Source organism: Palaemon carinicauda, chromosome 1 (assembly GCF_036898095.1).
Source record: "Palaemon carinicauda isolate YSFRI2023 chromosome 1, ASM3689809v2, whole genome shotgun sequence".
Taxonomy (NCBI): domain Eukaryota; kingdom Metazoa; phylum Arthropoda; class Malacostraca; order Decapoda; family Palaemonidae; genus Palaemon; species Palaemon carinicauda.
The window spans coordinates 288,894,920-288,916,017 of NC_090725.1; the positions used below are offsets into that span (position 1 = coordinate 288,894,920).

The following is a 21,098-nucleotide window of genomic DNA, read 5'->3' on the forward strand; positions in this document are numbered from 1 at the left end:
TTATTCCTCTGTCGTGCTTCCGGCTAGACGTTCTGGGATACGCTCATGGTCTTCGAGTTTATTCATGGATATTTGGTGAAGTATTCTCTTAGATTAACGGCTGTCGCATACTGGAATCCTTTTTATATTAGCTAGTTAGCTTTTATATAAACTTTGATTAACGGTTAATGAATTTTTGCTTGTTTTTTGGATCACCCTTTGACTTACTCTTTGAAACAAGATGTCTGACGTTTCGCAAGCTCCCTCCCATAGACGATGTAGGTCTTGCAATAGGCGTATTCCGAAGGTCTCGGTAGATCCTCACACCGCTTGTTCTGACTGTAGGGACAGGCCCTGTCTATTAGAAAATCGGTGTGAGGAGTGCGCCGGACTTTCGGAATTGGATTTTGTACGTCTTTTAAAATATTCATCCAAGTTAGAGAGAACTAGAGCTAGGAGAAGTTCTTCTCACTCTTCTATGTTTTCCTCACCTCATGATCCCCTACCTTTTCCTACCCCTGTAGTGGCTACCCCCGAACCTACTGTGTGCCCTCCGCCTGATATGTCAACTGTTTTGCGTGCTATTCAGGCTTTAGGAGATAAAGTAGAATCAGTGGTTAGTGACCATAAGTCTCTGATGGCCGAGGTTAAAGAACTGAAGGTCAAGAGTGCAGTGGGTGGAAATAGTGCCAGTGCTGTGACGAGTGCTAGTGTCTGTGCAGTGCCAAGTGCTAGTAGTGCCAGTGTGGTGCGTGAGGATTTTTCTGTGCGAGCCAGTCGTCCTCCCAGTCCGGGACCTCTTGCAAGCTCCCATGCCCAGGGGAGAAGCAATGTCGAAGGGCTTAAGGGTTCGACAGGCCTTGTTAGGCGCACAGAATTATCCTCGGTGGTTGCGGGCGTGTCTTCTGTAGACCGTCACTCCCACCTGCAGACGATTGAGCCCGTCTTCTCGTCCGCTGATCTTCATGCAGGGAAGAAACGTTGGTCTCAGGTCTCGAGACCGCTTAAACGTAGAGTTCAGTCAGCGAGTGCTCAGCCAGGTTGCAGTCATTGGCTCAGCTCCGACTCGCCTCTGTCATCGATCGACAGTACTCCGCCCAAGAGGAGTAAGGTTCTGCCTATACAGACCCCGACTGTGACTTTACCTCAGTCTTTTATCGCTTCTGCCGACCCCAAGTGGACCCTGCTTCAGTCCATGCAAGTTCAGCTTTCGGACTTAATGCGTGAATGTCGGGCTGAGAGTGTTGCACCTCCTGCACTCCCTCCACCTGTTCTCGCTGCACCTGTGCTCGCCCAGCCTGCACCTGCTCCGCCTGTGCTCACCCAGCCTGCACCTGCTCCGCCTGGTCGCAGCACCAACTGCCAGGCGTACGATGTTGAACCACTTTCGGAGTTTGCTGTTCACAGTGTTGTTCAGCCTCAGCCTTCTTTAAGGCAACCTCTGCTTGGGGATCAGGAGAGTTACACTCTTCCTCCTCCTCCCCTTGTTGCTCCACCAGTGGTGCAACTCTCGGTTGGGGTACAACAACCTCTCCCCTCCGTGAGTCTGTCTGCTGCACCAGCGCTGCACCGAGTTCAACCCTCATCTAGGCAAGCTCATCTACACCATGCACTTGCGCCTCAGGAGCCTCAGCTTGCTAGAACTTTACCTTGTTCTGCGCAGCCTCAACCTTCTCATGCTCCACTCATCTCTCAGGAACAGGAACGGACTACTCCGCCTCCGTCCTCCGCTCAGCTGGTGCAATCCTTGGGTGCAACTCTTGCTAGGAGTCAACCTCCTGCACCCTTGCACCTGCCTTCTGCTCCGACTGTTGTTCAACCTATGCAGTCTGAACCTCAGGTTCTCCCTCAAGTTGAGGAAACCTCTGTTGTTGTTCCTACCCGTTCTGACTCTGCAGTTCAGCATTCTGGTCCTTTTGCTTCGCTACCTTCTGCTGATGAAGTGTCGGATGATGAAGAGGCACATCTTGATCCCTCATCAGACGTGGAGGAGTCTAAGCTTTCTCCATTGTCTGTTGATTTTAGAAAGGTCTTGGCTCTACTCAGGGAGCTTTACCCTGACCACTTCGTCTCTGCTGTTCCCCGCTCTCCTCCATCTGAGTTTTCGCTAGGCGTGCAACAAGCTAAGTCGAGCTATACTAAGCTTGTCCTAGCTAGATCCTCCAAGAGGGCCTTAAGGACCTTAGGGGAGTGGCTTCAGTCTAAACAACACCTGGGCAAGACTTCCTTCATGTTCCCGCCAACGAAGCTCGCATCGAAAGGTTGCGTTTGGTATGCCACAGGGGAAGCACCAGGCTTGGGAGTTCCTGCCTCTGCCCAGGCTGACTTCTCAAGTCTGGTGGACTCGCCTAGGAGGACTGCGATGAGACACTCGAAGGTTTGTTGGACCTTCTCAGACCTGGATCATCTTCTGAAAGGGTTGTTCAGAGCTTTCGAAATGTTCAATTTTCTCGACTGGTGCCTGGGAGCCCTCAGCAAGAAAACATCTCCTGCGGACAAAGACTCTGCCATGTTGATTATGTCCTGCATGGATAAGGCTATCAGGGATGGATCGGGTGAGCTAGCGTCGTTATTTGTATCAGGGGTGTTGAAGAAAAGAGAACAACTGTGTTCCTTCCTCTCAGCCAGCATTACACCGTGCCAGCGGTCACAGCTCCTTTTTGCTCCACTCTCAAAGTTCCTCTTTCCCGAGGAGCTAGTTAAGGACTTGTCGGCTGCCCTGATACAGAAGGACACGCACGATCTTGTAGCTTCATCGGCTCGTAAGTCTAAGGTTACCACCTCTGTCCCCAAGACTTATCGCTCTCCAGTGGCTGATACCCCGGCCACTAGGTTCATACCGCCCTTTCGTGGTAGAGCCCCCAGCCGAGGAAGTTCCCGTCCAGTCTCTCACAGGGGCAAGCCTAAGAAAGGACCCAGGACATCTAAGGGAAAGCACTGACTCTCAGATTCTCCAGACAACAGTAGGTGCCAGGCTCAAGATCTTCTGGCAAGCCTGGGAGAAGAGAGGTGCAGACGCACAGTCTGTCAGTTGGCTGAGGTACGGTTACAGGATTCCATTCTGCCTCAAACCGCCTCTGACCACATCGCCCATCAACCTCTCTCCCAACTACAAAGAAGAGGACAAGAGGCTAGCATTGCAACAGGAGGTGTCGCTACTTGTGCAGAAGAAGGCAGTGGTTATAGTCCGGGACCATCAATCCCCGGGCTTCTACAACCGTCTCTTTCTTGTGGCCAAAAAGACAGGAGGTTGGAGACCGGTGCTGGACGTCAGCTCTCTCAACGAGTATGTCACCAAGCAGACGTTCACAATGGAGACGACCAAGTCGGTCTTAGCAGCGGTCAGACAGGAGGACTGGATGGTCTCGTTGGACTTGAAAGATGCATACTTTCACGTTCCCATTCATCCAGACTCCCAACCTTTCCTGAGATTCGTTTTCGGAAAGGTTGTCTATCAGTTCCAAGCCCTGTGTTTTGGCCTAAGCACAGCTCCTATGGTCTTTACTCATCTGATGAGGAATGTAGCGAAATTCCTGCACTTATCGAACATCAGAGCCTCCCTCTACCTAGACGACTGGCTGTTGAGAGCCTCCACGAGTCGTCGTTGTCTGGAGAACCTCTCTTGGACTTTAGATCTAATCAGAGACCTAGGTCTATTAGTCAATATAGAGAAATCTCAACTCATTCCCTCCCAATCCATTGTGTACCTGGGAATGGAGATTCAGAGTCGGGATTTTCGGGCTTTTCCATCGGCCCCCAGGATAAACCAAGCCCTACAGTGCATCATGAGCATGCTGAAGAGGAGCAATTGCTCAGTGAGACAGTGGATGAGTCTCACAGGGACCCTCTCATCTCTGGCCCTGTTTGTCGAGCTGGGGAGACTCCACCTCCGCCCTCTTCAATTCCATCTTGCAGCTCATTGGGACAAGGGCTCGACTCTAGAAGCAGTCTCTATCCCTATCAACCAAGAGATGAAGACCACTCTCCGGTGGTGGAAGCACAATCTTCTTCTCAAGGAGGGTCTATCATTGGCCATCCAGACCCCCCATCTTCATCTCTTCTCGGATGCATCGGACTCGGGCTGGGGTGCGACCTTGGACGGACGGGAATGCTCAGGAGTGTGGAACAAAGAACAAGGATTACTCCACATCAATTGCAAGGAACTGTTAGCAGTCCATCTTGCCCTGTTGAACTTCAAGTCCCTCCTGCTAGGCAAAGTGGTGGAGGTGAATTCAGACAACACCACAGCCTTGGCTTACATCTCCAAGCAAGGAGGGACCCATTCGAGGAGCCTTTACGAGATCGCAAGGGACCTCCTCATTTGGTCAAGAGGTCTAAACCTCACTCTGGTCACGAGGTTCATCCAGGGCGATATGAATGTTTCAGCGGATCGCCTCAGCAGAAGGAATCAGGTCATTCCCACGGAATGGACCCTCCACAAGAGTGTGTGCAACAGACTTTGGACGTTGTGGGGTCAACCTACCATAGACCTGTTTGCCACCTCCATCACCAAGAGACTTCCGCTTTACTGTTCCCCTGTTCCAGACCCTGCAGCGGTTCATGTAGATGCTTTTCTTCTGAACTGGTCCCATCTCGACCTGTATGCATTCCCTCCGTTCAAGATTATAAGCAAAGTTCTGCAGAAATTCGTCTCGCACGAAGGGACACGGCTGACGCTGGTTGCTCCCCTTTGGCCTGCAAGAGAATGGTACACAGAGGTACGTCAATGGCTAGTCGACTTCCCCAGGACTCTACCTCTAAGAGTGGACCTTCTACGTCAACCACACGTAGACAGGTTGCACCCAAACCTCCACGCTCTTCGACTGACTGCCTTCAGACTGTCGAAAGATTCGCTAGAGCTAGAGGCTTTTCGAAGGAGGCAGCCAGTGCGATTGCCAGAGCTAGAAGAATTTCCACTCGTAGAGTCTACCAGTCTAAGTGGGAGGTCTTCCGAAGCTGGTGTAGAGCCAATTCAATATCCTCTACCAATACCTCTGTGATCCAAATAGCTGACTTCCTTCTTCATCTTAGGAATGAGAGATCCCTTTCAACATCTACGATTAAAGGGTATAGGAGCATGTTGGCCTCAGTCCTCCGCCACAGGGGTTTGGACCTGTCTTCCAACAAGGACCTTCAAGACATTCTCAAGTCTTTTGAGACGTCTAAAGAACGTCGTCTTTCCACTCCAGGCTGGAATCTGGACGTAGTCTTAAGGTTCCTTATGACATCTAGGTTCGAACCTCTCCAGTCAGCTTCCTTCAAGGATCTTACCCTCAAGACTGCTTTTCTCGTTTGCCTTGCAACAGCTAAGAGAGTCAGTGAGGTTCATGCCTTCAGCAAGAACATTGGTTTCACAACCGAATCAGCTACATGTTCTTTTCAGCTTGGATTCCTAGCAAAGAACGAGCTTCCTTCACGTCCTTGGCCTAGATCGTTCGAAATACCTAGCCTCTCCAACATGGTAGGTAACGAACTAGAGAGAGTTCTTTGCCCTGTCAGAGCTCTCAAATATTATCTGAAGAGGTCTAAACCTATTCGAGGACAATCAGAAGCCTTATGGTGTGCCATCAAGAAACCCTCGAGACCCATGTCCAAGAATGGGCTTTCGTACTATATAAGGCTTCTGATCAGAGAAGCACATTCTCACTTAAAGGAGGAAGACCTTGCATTGCTGAAGGTAAGGACCCACGAAGTAAGAGCTGTAGCTACTTCGTTGGCCTTTAATAAAAACCGTTCTCTGCAGAGCATTATGGATGCAACCTATTGGAGGATCAAGTCAGTGTTTGCATCATTTTATCTGAAAGATGTCCAGTCTCTTTACGAGAACTGCTACACCCTGGGACCATTCGTAGCAGCGAGTGCAGTAGTAGGTGAGGGCTCAGCCACTACATTCCCATAATCCCATAACCTTTTTAACCTTTCTCTTGAATACTTTTGTTGTTGTTTTTATGGTTGTTACGGTAGGCTAAGAAGCCTTCCGCATCCTTGGATTTGGCGGGTGGTCTATTCATTCTTGAGAAGCGCCTGGGTTAAAGGTTTGGTAGAGGTCCTTTAGTAGGGTTGCAACCCCTTGTACTTTGGCACCTTTGGGTTGATTCAGCCTCCAAGAGGAACGCTGCGCTCAGTAAGGAAGACGAACTTTAAATAAAAGGCAGAGTAACGGTTCTATTCGACTTCCTTACCAGGTACTTATTATTTCATTGTTATTTGAGATAACTGTTATATGAAATTTGGGATACTTAGCTATCCTTTAATCATGTACACTGGTTTTCACCCACCTCCCTGGGTGTGAATCAGCTACATGATTATCGGGTAAGTTTAATATTGAAAAATGTTATTTTTATTAATAAAATAAATTTTTGAATATACTTACCCGATAATCATGATTTAATCGACCCTCCCTTTCCTCCCCAGAGAGAACCAGTGGACCGAGGAATAATTGAGGAGGTGTAAACAACAAATGATTGAGTACCTGGCCACAGGTGGCGCTGGTAAGTACACCCCCTTCTAGTATTGTGATAGCTGGCGTATCCCTCCATAGAATTCTGTCGGGCAACGGAGTTGACAGCTACATGATTATCGGGTAAGTATATTCAAAAATTTATTTTATTAATAAAAATAACATTTTTTTTTTTTTTTTGAACGCCAGGGACGTTGCAATGCCCCTGACGTCATGAGCTCTGGGTCGTCGTTGTGGAGGAAGGTCAGGATTAAGTGGAAGGTCAATGACTGCAAATCCATGATGAGATTATGTTCTTTGTGACCCTTCTCTTGACTCTCCCCAGGCTGACAAACATTGCCGACACATGGGGACACGCTACTCCTGCTCTTTTTAAGTAACTCCTCAGACTCCTCACTGGGCAAGTACCAGTTGATCAGGGTCTTTGGTTACAGAACGAAGACTCTATCCTGAAGGGTTTGATTCCAGGATCCCCTACCCCTGGATTTTTTAGTCCTGGCAATAAACTCGGAGAGGAAGTCGTCTGATACACCATGCAGTACTCTGGCTCTTTTGGCCGAGGTCAAAGCGAGTAAGAACACCGTCTTCAGAGAAAGGTGGCGGTCTGTTGTCTGGCATAATGGTTTGTAGGAAACTAACCTCTAACTATGGATAATTCATCTCATAACTTCTTATGAGGAGAGAAAGTTCCGAGGAGGAGGAAATAACTACTTTCATATCAAAGGGGAGACTCAAGGCTGCGCGGTAGTCTTTGACTGCTGAAATCGAGAGAAGCATTTCTTCCCTAAGATACACTAGGAACTCCGCTATTGTTTGAATAGAGGCATCAAGGGGAGTGATACCCCTTCCATGACACCAACCACAGAAAACAGACCACTTAGCCTGGTAGGCTGACACTAAATAGCATCTATGGAGCCAAGACATCCTTTGTGCAACTCATTGCAAAAAGCTTCTTTAAATGAGGAGATGCTGGACAGTCTCTAGGCATGAAGTCGAAGTGAAGTTATGGCTTTGTGAAAGCTGTTGGTATGTGTTGTTAGAGTAGATTGTGTCAAGGAAGAAGTTCCCTTGGAAGCTCCGTCAGGAGCTACAGAAAGTCCGGAAACCACTTTGCATGATGCCATAGCAGAGCTATCAGTCATTGATAAGTTCTCACTTATTCTGACTTTATTGAGGACCTTTCTCATCAGACAGAACGGGGAAAAGTGTAAGCATTGATTTTGTTCTACTGTTGTTGAAATGCATCCTGTCTTAGAGTCCTGGGGTCCGGAACCTGGGGAGCAGTAGAGTGGGAGCATGAATTTCAGGGCTGTCGCAAACAGGTCCACTGTCGAGGAGTCCCACAGAGTCAGAACTTTGTTAGCTATTAGATGATTCAAAAGCCCCTCGGAGCCCACTTGTCTGCAAGCACATTCCTTTTGCCTGGAAGGAAGCAGCCAGACAGTGCCACTGAGTTGTCCTCTGCCCATCTGAGTATCTCCACTGCTAGATAGTTCTTTAGGAATTTATATGCTGGTACCTTTCTGATTTGGACCAAAGGACGGAGATGGTTTGGTGCAGCATATGGGTCCCCCACCTTCTTTTGATGCATCCGAAAAGAGCATCAGTTCCAGAAGGGGGGACAAGAAGATTGACCTCTTTGTAGAGGTTCTTGTCTGGCACCCACCATCTGAGGTTCATCAGTTCCTCTGACCTTAGTTGAACCAGGGTATCTGGGGAATCACTTGCTTAATTCCACTTGGACCCACGAGGAAAAATTTTTGCAACGGAAAATCGGAAGGGCACGGGACTACCTGGTCAATCAATTACTCCCTAGGGTGATAAACAATACCTCTGAATTATGACGGTTGCTCTCCCCTAAGGGCTAGCAAGTTCTATTGAGTGAAACAAGCGACCTTGACTCTCAAGCGAAAGTCAATTCTCCTCGGTTACTCCCAAGGGCTCTAGTGTTTGCGTAGCAAGTACAGTAACATCTCAAGTTGATGTCATGAAGTGCAACTGATTGCACGCCTCTGCTATTTACCTTGATAAATTTTTTTTAGAATTTGTTTTGTTATGTTATTTTACTCTAAATAATAGTAAAGCTCTGTGATTCTTTGTGTAAAACAGCTTTATATGCAAAGTGAAGTGATTATGTGATTGTTTAATAATTCCTTGATAGGTAGCCATCAAAAGATAATAAACATCTCATCGTTAACAGACCTTACATTATACAGAAATGTAAAGAATATATGTTTTCCTTGTCAAAAGAAGTCTACTACAGTATAATGTATACAGTAATTATGAGGCATATGATAAACACTAATCTACTGATGACGAAAGAAACGGCTGTTTCTGTCCATATGATAGAGAGAGAGAACTTTCACTCAAGGACTTGTTCAATTTTTTTATATTTGCCTTGTCTATTAACACATGAGAGATATATTTAGTTCATGAGAGAAATACTTGTTCATTCCTTTGTTAGTTCTTCAGGTGCCCCACCATATGTGTGACATGGGCTCCCATTGAACTACAATACTGTATGTGCATTTGCTGGATATTATGAAATGTGCAGTTCACTCTTACATATCAAATACTATGTAGAATGTCACTAAATTGAAATAATTACAGTAAATAACTTCTACTCTCAAAAACAAGGAACAATACAGTTGTCCCTTGGTCTTGCGGGTTCTCTATTCAAGTATTTGGTTGTTCACGATACAGAGAACTGTATAATCTATTAAATAAAAAATCACTTGTTCGCAGTTTTGTGTTAAGTATTCTTGTGGCCCAATGATTTCAAACCGAATGCACTCCTTTGCATCCAACATTCTTTGCGCAATTTCCCTCACCACACAGCACTCTCGGCCTCGGTCTTGCATTGTCTCTCCTCTCTTATACATCTGCTTTGGTTGTTTTTTGTACAGAATCACATTTTAATGTCAAAAAGTAATGTAAAGAAACCTGTACATGTCCAGTGTGTTTATAGTGATTATGTTATAAAATGTGAAATTTACATAACACTTCACACACCAAACAGTTGATGGCTCAAAGAGTTGCATCATGCTTCAAACTTATTGTGTAGAACTTCATACGTAAATGGTTAGTGGTGTTGTACTAACTCTTTTTCTTTTAATTTTTATTATGTTTGTGTATTCATTGTGTACACAGCTGAGGACTATGAAACGTGAAGTAGGAGATGATGAGTCGAGAAGTAATGATTTAAACTCTCAAGTTAGAGATGACTGGCAAAATCTAACCAAGGCCCTATGCATCAACAGGCTAGTAAGAGATGATGATGATTCATTGTGTAATACTCCAGTGTTATTGTTATACAGTATTATCTACTGTACTGTAAATATATGAAATTCTGTATTTTATAGTAGTAATGTAGATATAGGCTACATGTATGATAAGTTTGAACGGTGTGAGTTGACCTGCTCAAAACCGCGAACACTTATGAGTATTATCGTAGGTGATTAAGTTGTAATGTAGTGATAGTACGTTACATACAGTATATTACAGAAATATAGACTACAGTTTCAGTGAGTATTATATTAGATAAGAACAACAGCATTTTGTTGTCACAGAACATTCATTATGTATAAATGTGGTGATAATTAGTGGTATGTCATGAGTACTGTAGTCTTACTATGTTCACGAATGCGCATGTACTCCACTCTTACTGAAGTGTGTTCGTACCGTAATACAATATTTTAACAATACAGTGATGCCTCAGGATACGAAATTAATCCGTTCAGGATGCGGTTTCGTATCCTGATATTTTCGTATCCTGAGTCGTGTTTTACATGTAAATAGCCTAATCCGTTCCAAGCCTTATAAAAAGTCACCCTTTCTTTCATAAACACGCTAAACTGTAGTAATAAACATGCAATGTAGCCATTTCTATCATTCAATAATTAACACAACCGTTAAAAACAGCCTAATCCATTCCAGAAACCACTATGAGATTATTCAATAATATAGTTATAGCCAAGTTATCCCCCCCAAGCCCAAAGAAATCGGTCCGTTTTCTTTACTACTGTATAAAAGTTACGGTACTGTATGTACGTAAAGCATTTAGATCAGTGAAGGTGTATTGTTACCTGTACGTACACCTAAATTAATGATTGATACCTGTACACTGAAAAAAAAGTTACAGTTAATTAGTGTAACAAAAAAGTTGAAACTTACCTTTTGATTGAGACGATGTCCGATAGCGAAGTCGCGGCAGAGGAGGATGGCATAAGGCAGAAAACGTAACAAGTGACAGACTACGTACAGTAATTTACACACTTAACACATTAACACTTAAACTTTACGAAATAAAAAAATGGAAGAAATAATTAACACTTAACATTACGTATGGAAAACTATAAAATGAAAGAAAAAATTACTTTAACACTTAACAGTAACATAAAACTTAAATTGAATTTTTTTTTTTTTTTGCTTTTTTATAACTTTACGTTTTTCTTATTTTCTAAATCTCTTCTACTTCTTCATCACTTTCTTTTTTCTGTTTCTTTTCTTTACTTTCACCTTCTAATTCTTCATCCCTTCCTCTTTTCTGTTTCTTTTCTTCACTTTCATCTTCATCTTGGCCTACTAATACCGCTGGCCTCTTTAATAAGAAACTATCCATTGAAGCTTGTTTCTGCCTACTTTTCAACACATTTCTAAAATGCATTAGGCAAACGTAATATAATACACTACGTAACAAGTGACAGACTACGTACAGTAATTTACACACTTAACACATTAACACTTAAACTTTACGAAATAAAAAAATGGAAGAAATAATTAACACTTAACATTACGTATGGAAAACTATAAAATGAAAGAAAAAATTACTTTAACACTTAACGGTAACATAAAACTTAAAATTGAAATTTTTTTTTTTTGCTTTTTTATAACTTTACGTTTTTCTTATTTTCTAAATCTCTTCTACTTCTTCATCACTTTCTTTTTTCTGTTTCTTTTCTTTACTTTCACCTTCTAATTCTTCATCCCTTCCTCTTTTCTGTTTCTTTTCTTCACTTTCACCTTCGTCTTGGCCTACTAATACCGCTGGCCTCTTTAATAAGAAACTATCCATTGAAGCTTGTTTCTGCCTACTTTTCAACACATTTCTAAAATGCGTTAGGCAAACGTAATATAATACACTACGTAACGTTATATACAGTCTATGTATAGTAAACACTAATACAGTACAGTGCACAGTAACGAATGTTTATTAACGATAACACGTGGCGTACGAATGTACTGTATATTAACACTAAGTCAAACAAGCGAAAGCACACAATGTCTGTTAACGATACCGCGGTCGGAACGAAAAGAGAGAGAGAGAGATGAACGCCCGTGCGTAGGCAAGCTGGGATAGTTGCCGACCAATAGGAAAGCAGGATCTTATGGCGTCAGCTAGCGTCTGAGTAGGGAGATAACCAATGGGTGAGCGGGAGGCTGTAAGTGAGTCTACCCAAGTTCAAAGTCAGGCGGCGTGCGCTTTTTAAAATTACTCTCGGCGAAGAGTTGGGATCTCGTAAGGTTTTCGTATCCTGAAATTTTATCCGTATCCTGGGGCATAAAAATCTTCTAATCACTTTTCGCATCCTGAATTTTTCGTAAGCAGAAACTTTCGTATCCAGAGGTATCACTGTACTTATACTGTGATAAAAACCAAATAAAACAATATTAGGTAGTACAGTTGGTTACTTAATATATTATTCGAGTGAGCGAAGGCAATGTGGGGTGAGTTGTTAGGTTAAGAGCTAACCCACGTTAAGGCAGCAAGTATTCGCAGATTCTCGCATTTTGCGCCGGTTTATTAGCTAACCCTTGCGAATAAGAAGTTTTGACTATATTGTAGCTTAGTCCCAGTATCAGTATTTCAGCATACAAGCTGCTGTGATAGATTCCATAGAACCTGAATCCATAAGGCTTCCTTATAATCATGGGTCTGCGCTATGCACGTTGATAACTTGGCAGGGAAGACAATATTTCTTTGGTATTTTCTTGTTGTATTGTATTTCTTGTTCTAGAACTCCATGGGAAAATTTTTGGAGACCACATAGCACCTCTCCAAAATTATGTTTTTCTTTCATGAATCCCCATTGTCATTGCTGAGAACCCTGAAATACTTAGGTATATAATGCTTTTTGTAGATGTAGGATACATCATATCAAAAATAGCTTCCAATATAGATTCAGTATTTAATTCTTTGTCTATAGATTGAGGAGAGTTGTCAAAATAAAATTCCTATTAACTTATTGGACATATAAATCTTAAATTTCAATTATTTTTTCTTCTATACAAGGTGGACGAAGCATTGGGGTTCCAGGGTTGATGCGAGGTCTTGAATATGCACATAGCAAGTATGGAAAACTACCCTGGTCATCTATATTGAAGCCAAGCATTGAATTAGCCAGGTAAGATAGAATTTCTTCGTATTTTAAGGAGTTTTCTTGCATGATTTTGGTTTGATTCCACTGTCCATCTAGTCTTTTTTTAGGTAATTTTAACATTAGGGTTTAACTTGTTTTTTATATGGAACATATTGAATATATTTCCTGTTGCTTAAAAGTTCTTAGGTAATGATGAATTATCTGTGGGACAATTTAGTACAAGTGCAATAGTCCATGAAGCAAGTTATTTATCTTAAAGGATTGGTTGTTAAGATGGGTACTTTTTGATAAGGAAGATTTGATAGTTCATGCTCCCTATGGACCTGAATATCCATGGAAATTTCAAAACTAAAACTTTAATTTTAGTAAAAATAGATAGTGAACACAATGATAAATCAGATGAGCGGTTGCATCAGCCAGATAGTAATATGTTCAAGAATAATTGTTTTTTTGTAAACTTATAAGTAAGCTATTAAAATTGTACATTGATAATTTAGTTTGACGAGATAAACCTTCTACAGTACACAATTTAAGGTGTCTGCTTTAATGCCTTTCTCCTTTACTGTTTTTCTATACAAATTTCCTCCCTAAATGAGAGCAAGAATTGAAACAAATTTGCTAAGTGATTGTAAAATGTCTTCAACGACAGGGTACCCTATGGTTAATTCCCTCCCGTTAAAGGCTAGAAGGATCAGTATTATATTGGTGATTGTCTCTTTTAAAGTCGATTCAGATATGGAATCGCACCTAGATTTACAGCCACTGGTATAGCATGGGGGATTTTCTCTTTTGCATAAGAGTTTTAGTGTATACTGTAGGTAGTTTGATTGAGGTCTGGAGAGGAATTATTTGTGCATTCTTTGATTGGGATTACAATATATACAGTTGGGCATCGATATCTACGGGTACAATCTTTGCGAAGTCGGCCATTTGCGATTCAGAGAACCGTTTAACATTTTGAATAAAAAATCACTTATTCGTGGTTTTGTGATAATTACTCTCGCAGGCCAGCAGAACAGCCCAAATTTATAGCTAACACATGTAAACTATTCAGTGATAAACTCTTTAAAGGCCCTCAACTTACCAACAATAGACTTACAAACATTTGGAGATACAAACACAAATCCAACTGAAATCATAAATCTCAGATATTGTATCAAATATTCATACACTGTAATATGATAGGTAAATATTGTAGCAAAACAATATTATATAATTTGATACAGTAAACAAAACAAAATTTGCAATAACCGGATATTTATTTCCTTTGAAACGGGACTATTTGTTGACTTTTGTAATTGGAATTCTATGTGTGAGTCAGGTTAGGCATATCCTAGGCCAAAATTTAACAAAATTCAACTTGCAAACAGCATCTAAGAATCAATTACGTCCATCAATGTAAGTAATATTTAATATACACCAATGCCTGAGTATACGAAGCTTCGACGAACAAATTTTTGAAGATACAAATAAAATTATTTTGTCACATGCTTTGATTTACACACGAAAACTTACAAGTTACGAATATTTTGATCAATAATTTGTAGCTGTAAAATTTATTAATTTTGAAAAAGTAAAAGAAAATGATAAAATGATCATAGTAATATTATAATTATTGTGTAAACAAACACAGTCACATCAGAAACTGGACAAAAAACTTCTGTTTTGCTATGAATAATCTAATCTTATAACGACCGTTTCTTTTATATTTCAATCATCACAAGATAGTAAATACTGTAATTGCCGTAGTTATGTTAAAAAGTTAAGTAGAATAAGACTGATATATTTTTACATTATGGCCTTATTCGCTCTGGAGAAAAGATCAAGGATATATATTGCCAAATTTAAACAACAATCTGTAGCTGAAGTGAAAAAAAATGTGTTCATATCTGCTAAACTGTTTGAAATTGGGGAAAGCTCTGTCCAAAACTGGAGGCAAAAATTAAACAATTGGTTTGTTGTAATTCAATCTTATATAAGATTTTATGAGATTCTTGAGTTTATAGTTAGTGCAAGATGGTGTGTTTAGTTTATTAAAATGTAAACCAAATTGCACAAAAACTAACTAACGAATGTAAAGAAAAATTAGTTATTGCCTAAGCTGTTTACAGTACTGTAGTCAAACACTGCTAACCAAAAATTTTAAATTATCATGCATAGGCAACATGGCTTAAACTCTGATAAGCTTTGATATGCTATTACTATCGTATAAAAGTTTCATGAAGCAGTTCACCACCCATCTGTCTATGGCTTGAGGTTATCCAGCATCGCCTCCAAAAGGAAGGCTTTTCGAGACCAACTGTGAAGCAACTTTCAGGATACCTCCACAAGTCCTCTGTAGCTTTTTATCAAGCAAAATGGTCACTTTTGTATGATTGGTGTTTTGGAAAGGTATTTCTCTACTCAAGGCCCCTATTTCACTGGCTGTAGACTTTTTAGTTTTTCTACATAAGGAGAAACTTCTCTGTCACTGCGGTAAAATGCTATCACTGAGCCTTAGGCCAGGTTTTTAAATTGTAGGGAATTGATTCCTCCTCCTTGTAGAAACCCCCGGTTCTAATGAGTTTTAAGCAGGCTTACCCACCTTGGCAATTCAAAGTCCTTCCTTGGAGTGTGGTTATGTTTGTGAGGTCCCTTAAAGGGTCACCTTATGAACCTCTCCACAAAGCTTTCATATCAAGACCTTACTCTTAAGACGGTCTTCCCTCAAAGAGAGTGAACGAGTTACATGGCCTATCTTGTTTTACACTTTGGGTGGGGGAAATATATGTCACTCTTTTGTTTCAGAGTTTATTGCACGAGTCGAAACAAAAAAGGAATAACCAAAAATACCATATCCTTCTGGTTACGTGAAGTCTTACTTAAAGCTTATAAATCTTTTGGAGAAGCTCCAAACCTTAGTGTTTGGCAAGAACCACTCAATATCTCAAGTCCTTAGTTCTGATACTTGGAAGAGACAAACCACTTTCATTGCACATTATTTAAAAAAACTATCCACAGGTCACTAGATACTTTCTCTTTGGGTCCCCATGGTGGCTACTCAATAAATAGGGTGAGACTTTTTAGGCTTACATCTTAACCATACCTCTCTTACAAGCTGGTTAAGATTGTACTTATTATTATTTTTTGAGACAAGGGTCTAGCAAGTGCCCACTATCTTCTACTGAAACTTCCTCCCGCGTAGACCCCTTTAGATGACAGTGGTTTGTATTCACATAGGAACAAACTAAAATTTTCAATATTAAACTTACCCGATAATCATGTAGCTGTCAACTCCGTTGCCCGACAGAATTCTACGGAAGGGATACGCCAGCGATCACTATACTAGAAGGGGGTGTACTCACCAGCGCCACCTGTGGCCAGGTACTGCAGTACTTCTTGTTGACACCACCTCAATTTTTCCTCTGTCGTGCTTCCGGCAAGACGTTCTTGGATACGCTTATAATTTTGGAGTATTGTTCACGGTTTTTGGTGAAGTATTTCTCTAAGATTTCAGCTTTCGCTATACTGGAAACTTTTCTATTAGCTTAGATAGCTTTTATTTTGTTTTGATTAATGGTTAACGATCTTTTGCTTGATTTGGAATCCCCCTTGACTAGCTCTTTGATTCAAGATGTCCGACCTTTCACAAGCCCCTCCCCATAGACGATGTAGGTCTTGTAATAGGCGTATTCCGAAGGCCTCGGTTGATCCTCACACCGCTTGTTCCGACTGTAGGGAAAGACCCTGTCAGTTGGAAGATCGATGTGAGGAATGCGCCGGACTTTCGGAACTTGAGTTTGTTCGATTCCTTAAATATTCAACTAAGTTAGAGAGAGAGAGAGTTAGGAGGAGTTCTTCTCGCTCTTCGCTTTTTTCCTCACCTCATGATCCTCAACCTTTTCCTCCCCCTGTAGTGGCTACCCCCGAACCTACTATTTGTGCTCAGCCTGATATGTCCGATGTTTTGCGTGCCATTCAGGCTTTAGGTGACAAAGTGGAATCGGTAGTGAGTGACCATAAGTCTCTCTTGGCGGACGTCAAAGAGCTTAAGGTCAAAAGTGCAGTGGGAGGTGGTAGTGCCAGTGCTGTGCCAAGTGCTAGTGTCAGTGCGGTGCCGAGTGCTAGTGTCAGTGTCAGTGTTGTGCGTGAGGGTACTTCTGTGCGTGCCAGTCGTCCTCCCAGTCCGGGACCTCTTGCAAGCTCCCAAGCCCAGGGGAGAAGCAATGTCGAAGGGCAAAAGGGTTCGGCAGGCCTTGATCGGCGCACAGAAGTATCCTCGGTGGTTGCGGGCGTGTCTTACAGAGACCGTCACTCCCACCCGCAGACGATTGAGCCCTTATTTTCCTCGTCTGTAGAAGAAATTTCGGGGAGAAAACGCTGGACTCAGGTCTCAAGACCTCTTAAACGTAAAGTCCAGACCTCAAGAGTTCTACAACCCGGATGCAGTCATTGGATTAGCTCTGACTCTCCGCAGTCATCAGGTGACTGCACACCTCCTAAGAGAGGTAAGGCGATGCCTCAACAGACCTCATCTTCTGTTAAGGCTTTGCCTCAGCAGACCTTAGCGTCTGTTGACCCCAAGATGACTTTGCTGCTGTCCATGCAGTCGCAGCTTGCGGTCTTAATGCGTGAGTTTCAGGCTGAGAAGGTTACACCTCCTCCTGCGAGCGCTCCGCCTCACCGCAGTCCAGTCTGCCAGGCGTACGAAGTTGAGGTTCCTCAGGCTACCTTACCGCGTTCGGAGTTGCCAGTTACCAGCGTTGTGCAGCAACCTCCACCTTCCTTAAGACAACCTCAACAATGGGAACAGGAGTCTTATGCCTTACTTCCTTACTTCCTCCTCTTGAGGTACGACAACCTCTTCCATCCATGAGGCAACCACCTCAGCTCTCGCTGCAGCAACCTCAACTTTCCTCAAGGCGAGAGCCTCAACTCTTAAGGCTAGCACCTCAAGAACCTCAACTCGTGAGACAGGAACTGCGTTCTGCGCAGCCGCTACCTCAACTCTCGCAGCTCACACCTCAGGAACCTCAACTCGTGAGACAGGAACCTGCTACTGCGCATCCACAACCCTTGCAGCAAGCGCAACTCTTGAGACAGGAAGCTCATGCTAGGAGTCAGCCACCTCAGCGCATGCATCTACCTTCCTCTACTCTACTTGACCAGTCTTTGCAGCCTGAACCTCAGGTTTTAATTCAGTCGCCTCTCTCCACACTTGCTCCTCAGACCGCCGCAGAACCTCCTTCTTCCCAACCTCTTGACTTTGTCGTTACCAGCCCTCATCCTCTTCAACAGAGACTTGAGGATGAAACCGCAAGTGTTTATGCACCCATTTGTCAAGATTCTGCTGTTCAGCACACCGCTGTTACTGTACCTCTCGCTTCGCAACACTGGTGATGAGGTTTCTGAGGAGGAAGCTGCGCACCTAGATGATCCCTCTTCGGACGTGGAGGAACTCAAGTCTTCTCCTCACTCCATTGACTTTCGCAAGGTCCTGGCTCTTTTCAGAGAGGTATACCCATACCATTTTGTTTCTGCTACCCCCCGCTCTCCTCCATCTGAGTTTTCGCTGGGCATGCAACCTGTTAAGTCGGCCTATACTAAGCTCGTCTTTGCTAGATCCTCTAAGAGAGCTTTAAGAATGTTAGGGGATTGGTTGCAGTCCAGACAGCAACTAGGGAAGACTCCCTTTATGTTCCCACCTACTAAGCTGACTTCTAAGGCGGGCGTATGGTATGCCACAGGAGAGGAACCAGGCTTGGGAGTCCCTGCCTCTGCCCAGGCTGACTTCTCAAGTTTGGTCGACTCTCCTCGTAGATCAGCGATGAGGCGCTCTAAGGTCTGCTGGACCTTTTCCGACTTAGACCACTTCTTAAAGGGTATATTTCGTGCCTTTGAGATTTTCAATTTTCTCGACTGGTGCCTGGGGGCCTTGAGCAAGAAAACCACCCCTGCGGACAAGGACTCAGCCATGCTTATAATGTCCTGCATGGATAAAGCAATTCGGGATGGGTCCGGCGAGCTTGCATCAATGTTTGTTTCAGGAGTACTTAAGAAAAGGGAGCAACTTTGCACTTTTCTTTCTACTGGCATCACACCTTGTCAAAGGTCTCAACTCCTTTTTGCTCCGCTTTCTAAGTTCTTGTTCCCCGAAGTGCTTATCAAGGATTTGTCTGCGGCCCTTATTCAGAAGGACACTCATGACCTTGTGGCCTCTTCAGCTCGTAAGGCTAAGGTTGCTCCCTCAGTTCCCAGAACTTACCGCACCCCAGTGACCGATACTCCTGCTACAAGGTTTATTCCGCCCTTTCGTGGCAGAGCCCCCAGCCGAGGAAGTACCCGTCCAGACTCTTCCAGGAGCAGGTCTAGGAAAGGTCCCAAGACTTCAAAAGGCAAACACTGACTCTCCTCCTCTCCAGACAGCAGTAGGAGCCAGACTCAAGACCTTCTGGCAAGCTTGGGAAAGAAGAGGTGCAGACGCCCAGTCTGTCAAGTGGCTAAGGGAGGGTTACAGGATACCATTCTGCCGCAAACCCCCTCTGACCACTTCTCCCATCAACCTCTCTCCCAACTACAAGGAAAAGGACAAGAGGCTAGCGTTACACCAGGAGGTGTCGCTCCTGTTACAGAAGAAGGCAGTGGTCATAGTCCGGGACCATCAATCCCCGGGCTTCTACAACCGTCTCTTTCTGGTGGCCAAGAAGACAGGAGGTTGGAGACCGGTGCTGGACGTCAGCGCGCTCAATGCTTATGTCACCAAGCAGACGTTCACTATGGAGACGACGAAGTCGGTCCTAGCAGCGGTCAGGCAGGAGGACTGGATGGTCTCGTTGGATCTGAAAGACGCTTACTTTCACGTTCCTATTCATCCAGACTCCCAACCTTTCCTGAGATTCGTTTTTGGAAAGGTTGTGTACCAATTCCAAGCCCTGTGTTTTGGCCTAAGCACAGCTCCTATGGTGTTTACGCATCTGATGAGGAATATTGCAAAATTCCTCCACTTATCGGACATCAGAGCCTCCCTTTATTTAGACGACTGGCTGTTAAGAGCCTCCACGAGTCGTCGCTGTCTGGAGAGTCTCAACTGGACTTTGGACTTGACCAAGGAACTGGGTCTATTAGTCAACTTAGAAAAGTCCCAGCTCATTCCCTCCCAATCCATCGTTTACCTGGGAATGGAGATTCGGAGTCAGGCTTTTCGGGCTTTTCCATCGGCCCCAAGGATAAGCCAAGCCCTAGAATGCATCCTGAGCATGCTGAAGAGGAACAGTTGCTCGGTGAGACAATGGATGAGTCTAACAGGGACCCTGTCATCGTTAGCCCTGTTCGTCGAGTTAGGGAGACTCCACCTCCGCCCTCTCCAATTCCATCTAGCAGCTCATTGGGACAAGGATTTGACGCTCGAAGCAGTCTCTATTCCTGTCACCAAAGAGATGAAGACCACTCTCTTGTGGTGGAAGACCAACATCCTTCTCAAGGAGGGTCTATCGTTAGCGATTCAGACCCCCAATCTTCATCTCTTCTCGGACGCATCAGACTCGGGCTGGGGCGCGACCTTGAACGGACAGGAATGCTCGGGAACATGGAGCAAGGAACAGGAAATGCTCCACATCAACTGCAAGGAGCTGCTGGCAGTTCATCTGGCCTTAATGAACTTCAAGTCCCTCCTGCTAGGCAAGGTGGTGGAGGTGAACTCCGACAACACCACAGCCTTGGCTTACATCTCCAAGCAGGGAGGGACCCATTCGAGGAAGCTGTACGAGATAGCAAGGGACCTCCTCATTTGGTCAAGAAGTCTAAATCTCACTCTAGTAACGAGGTTCATTCAGGGCAACATGAACGTCTCAGCAGATCGCCTAAGCAGAAAAGATCAAGTCATCCCCACGGAATGGACCCTTCACAAGAGCGTGTGCAACAGACTTTGGACCTTGTGGGGTCAGCCTACGATAGATCTGTTCGCCACCTCCATGACCAAGAGGCTTCCTTTGTACTGTTCCCCAGTTCCAGACCCAGCAGCAGTTCACGTGGATGCTTTTCTGCTGAATTGGTCCCATCTCGACCTGTATGCATTCCCGCCGTTCAAGATCATCAACAGAGTCATTCAGAAGTTCGTCTCGCACGAAGGGACAAGGCTGACGCTGGTTGCTCCCCTTTGGCCTGCAAGAGAATGGTTCACAGAGGTACTACAATGGCTGGTTGACGTTCCCAGGACTCTCCCTCTAAGAGTGGACCTTCTACGTCAACCTCACGTAGACAAGGTACACCCAAACCTCCACGCTCTTCGTCTGACTGCCTTC

General features: G+C 44.0%; 1 protein-coding gene across 5 annotated transcripts in view; it reads left to right on the forward strand.

The window, feature by feature from the left end:
* The window catches only part of LOC137657630 (glutathione hydrolase 7-like), an 85,930-nt gene that overhangs the window by 22,499 nt on the left and 42,333 nt on the right, over positions 1–21,098 (forward strand). For all 5 annotated transcript variants that reach the window (XR_011047172.1, XR_011047171.1, XM_068392042.1 and 2 more), the window contains exon 5: positions 12,732–12,843. Coding sequence is in view for 3 of the 5 variants with exons in the window: in XM_068392042.1 (XP_068248143.1) it covers positions 12,732–12,843 (112 nt within the window). In the remaining 2 variants the exon portion in view is untranslated. The remainder of the gene's footprint in view (positions 1–12,731; positions 12,844–21,098) is intronic.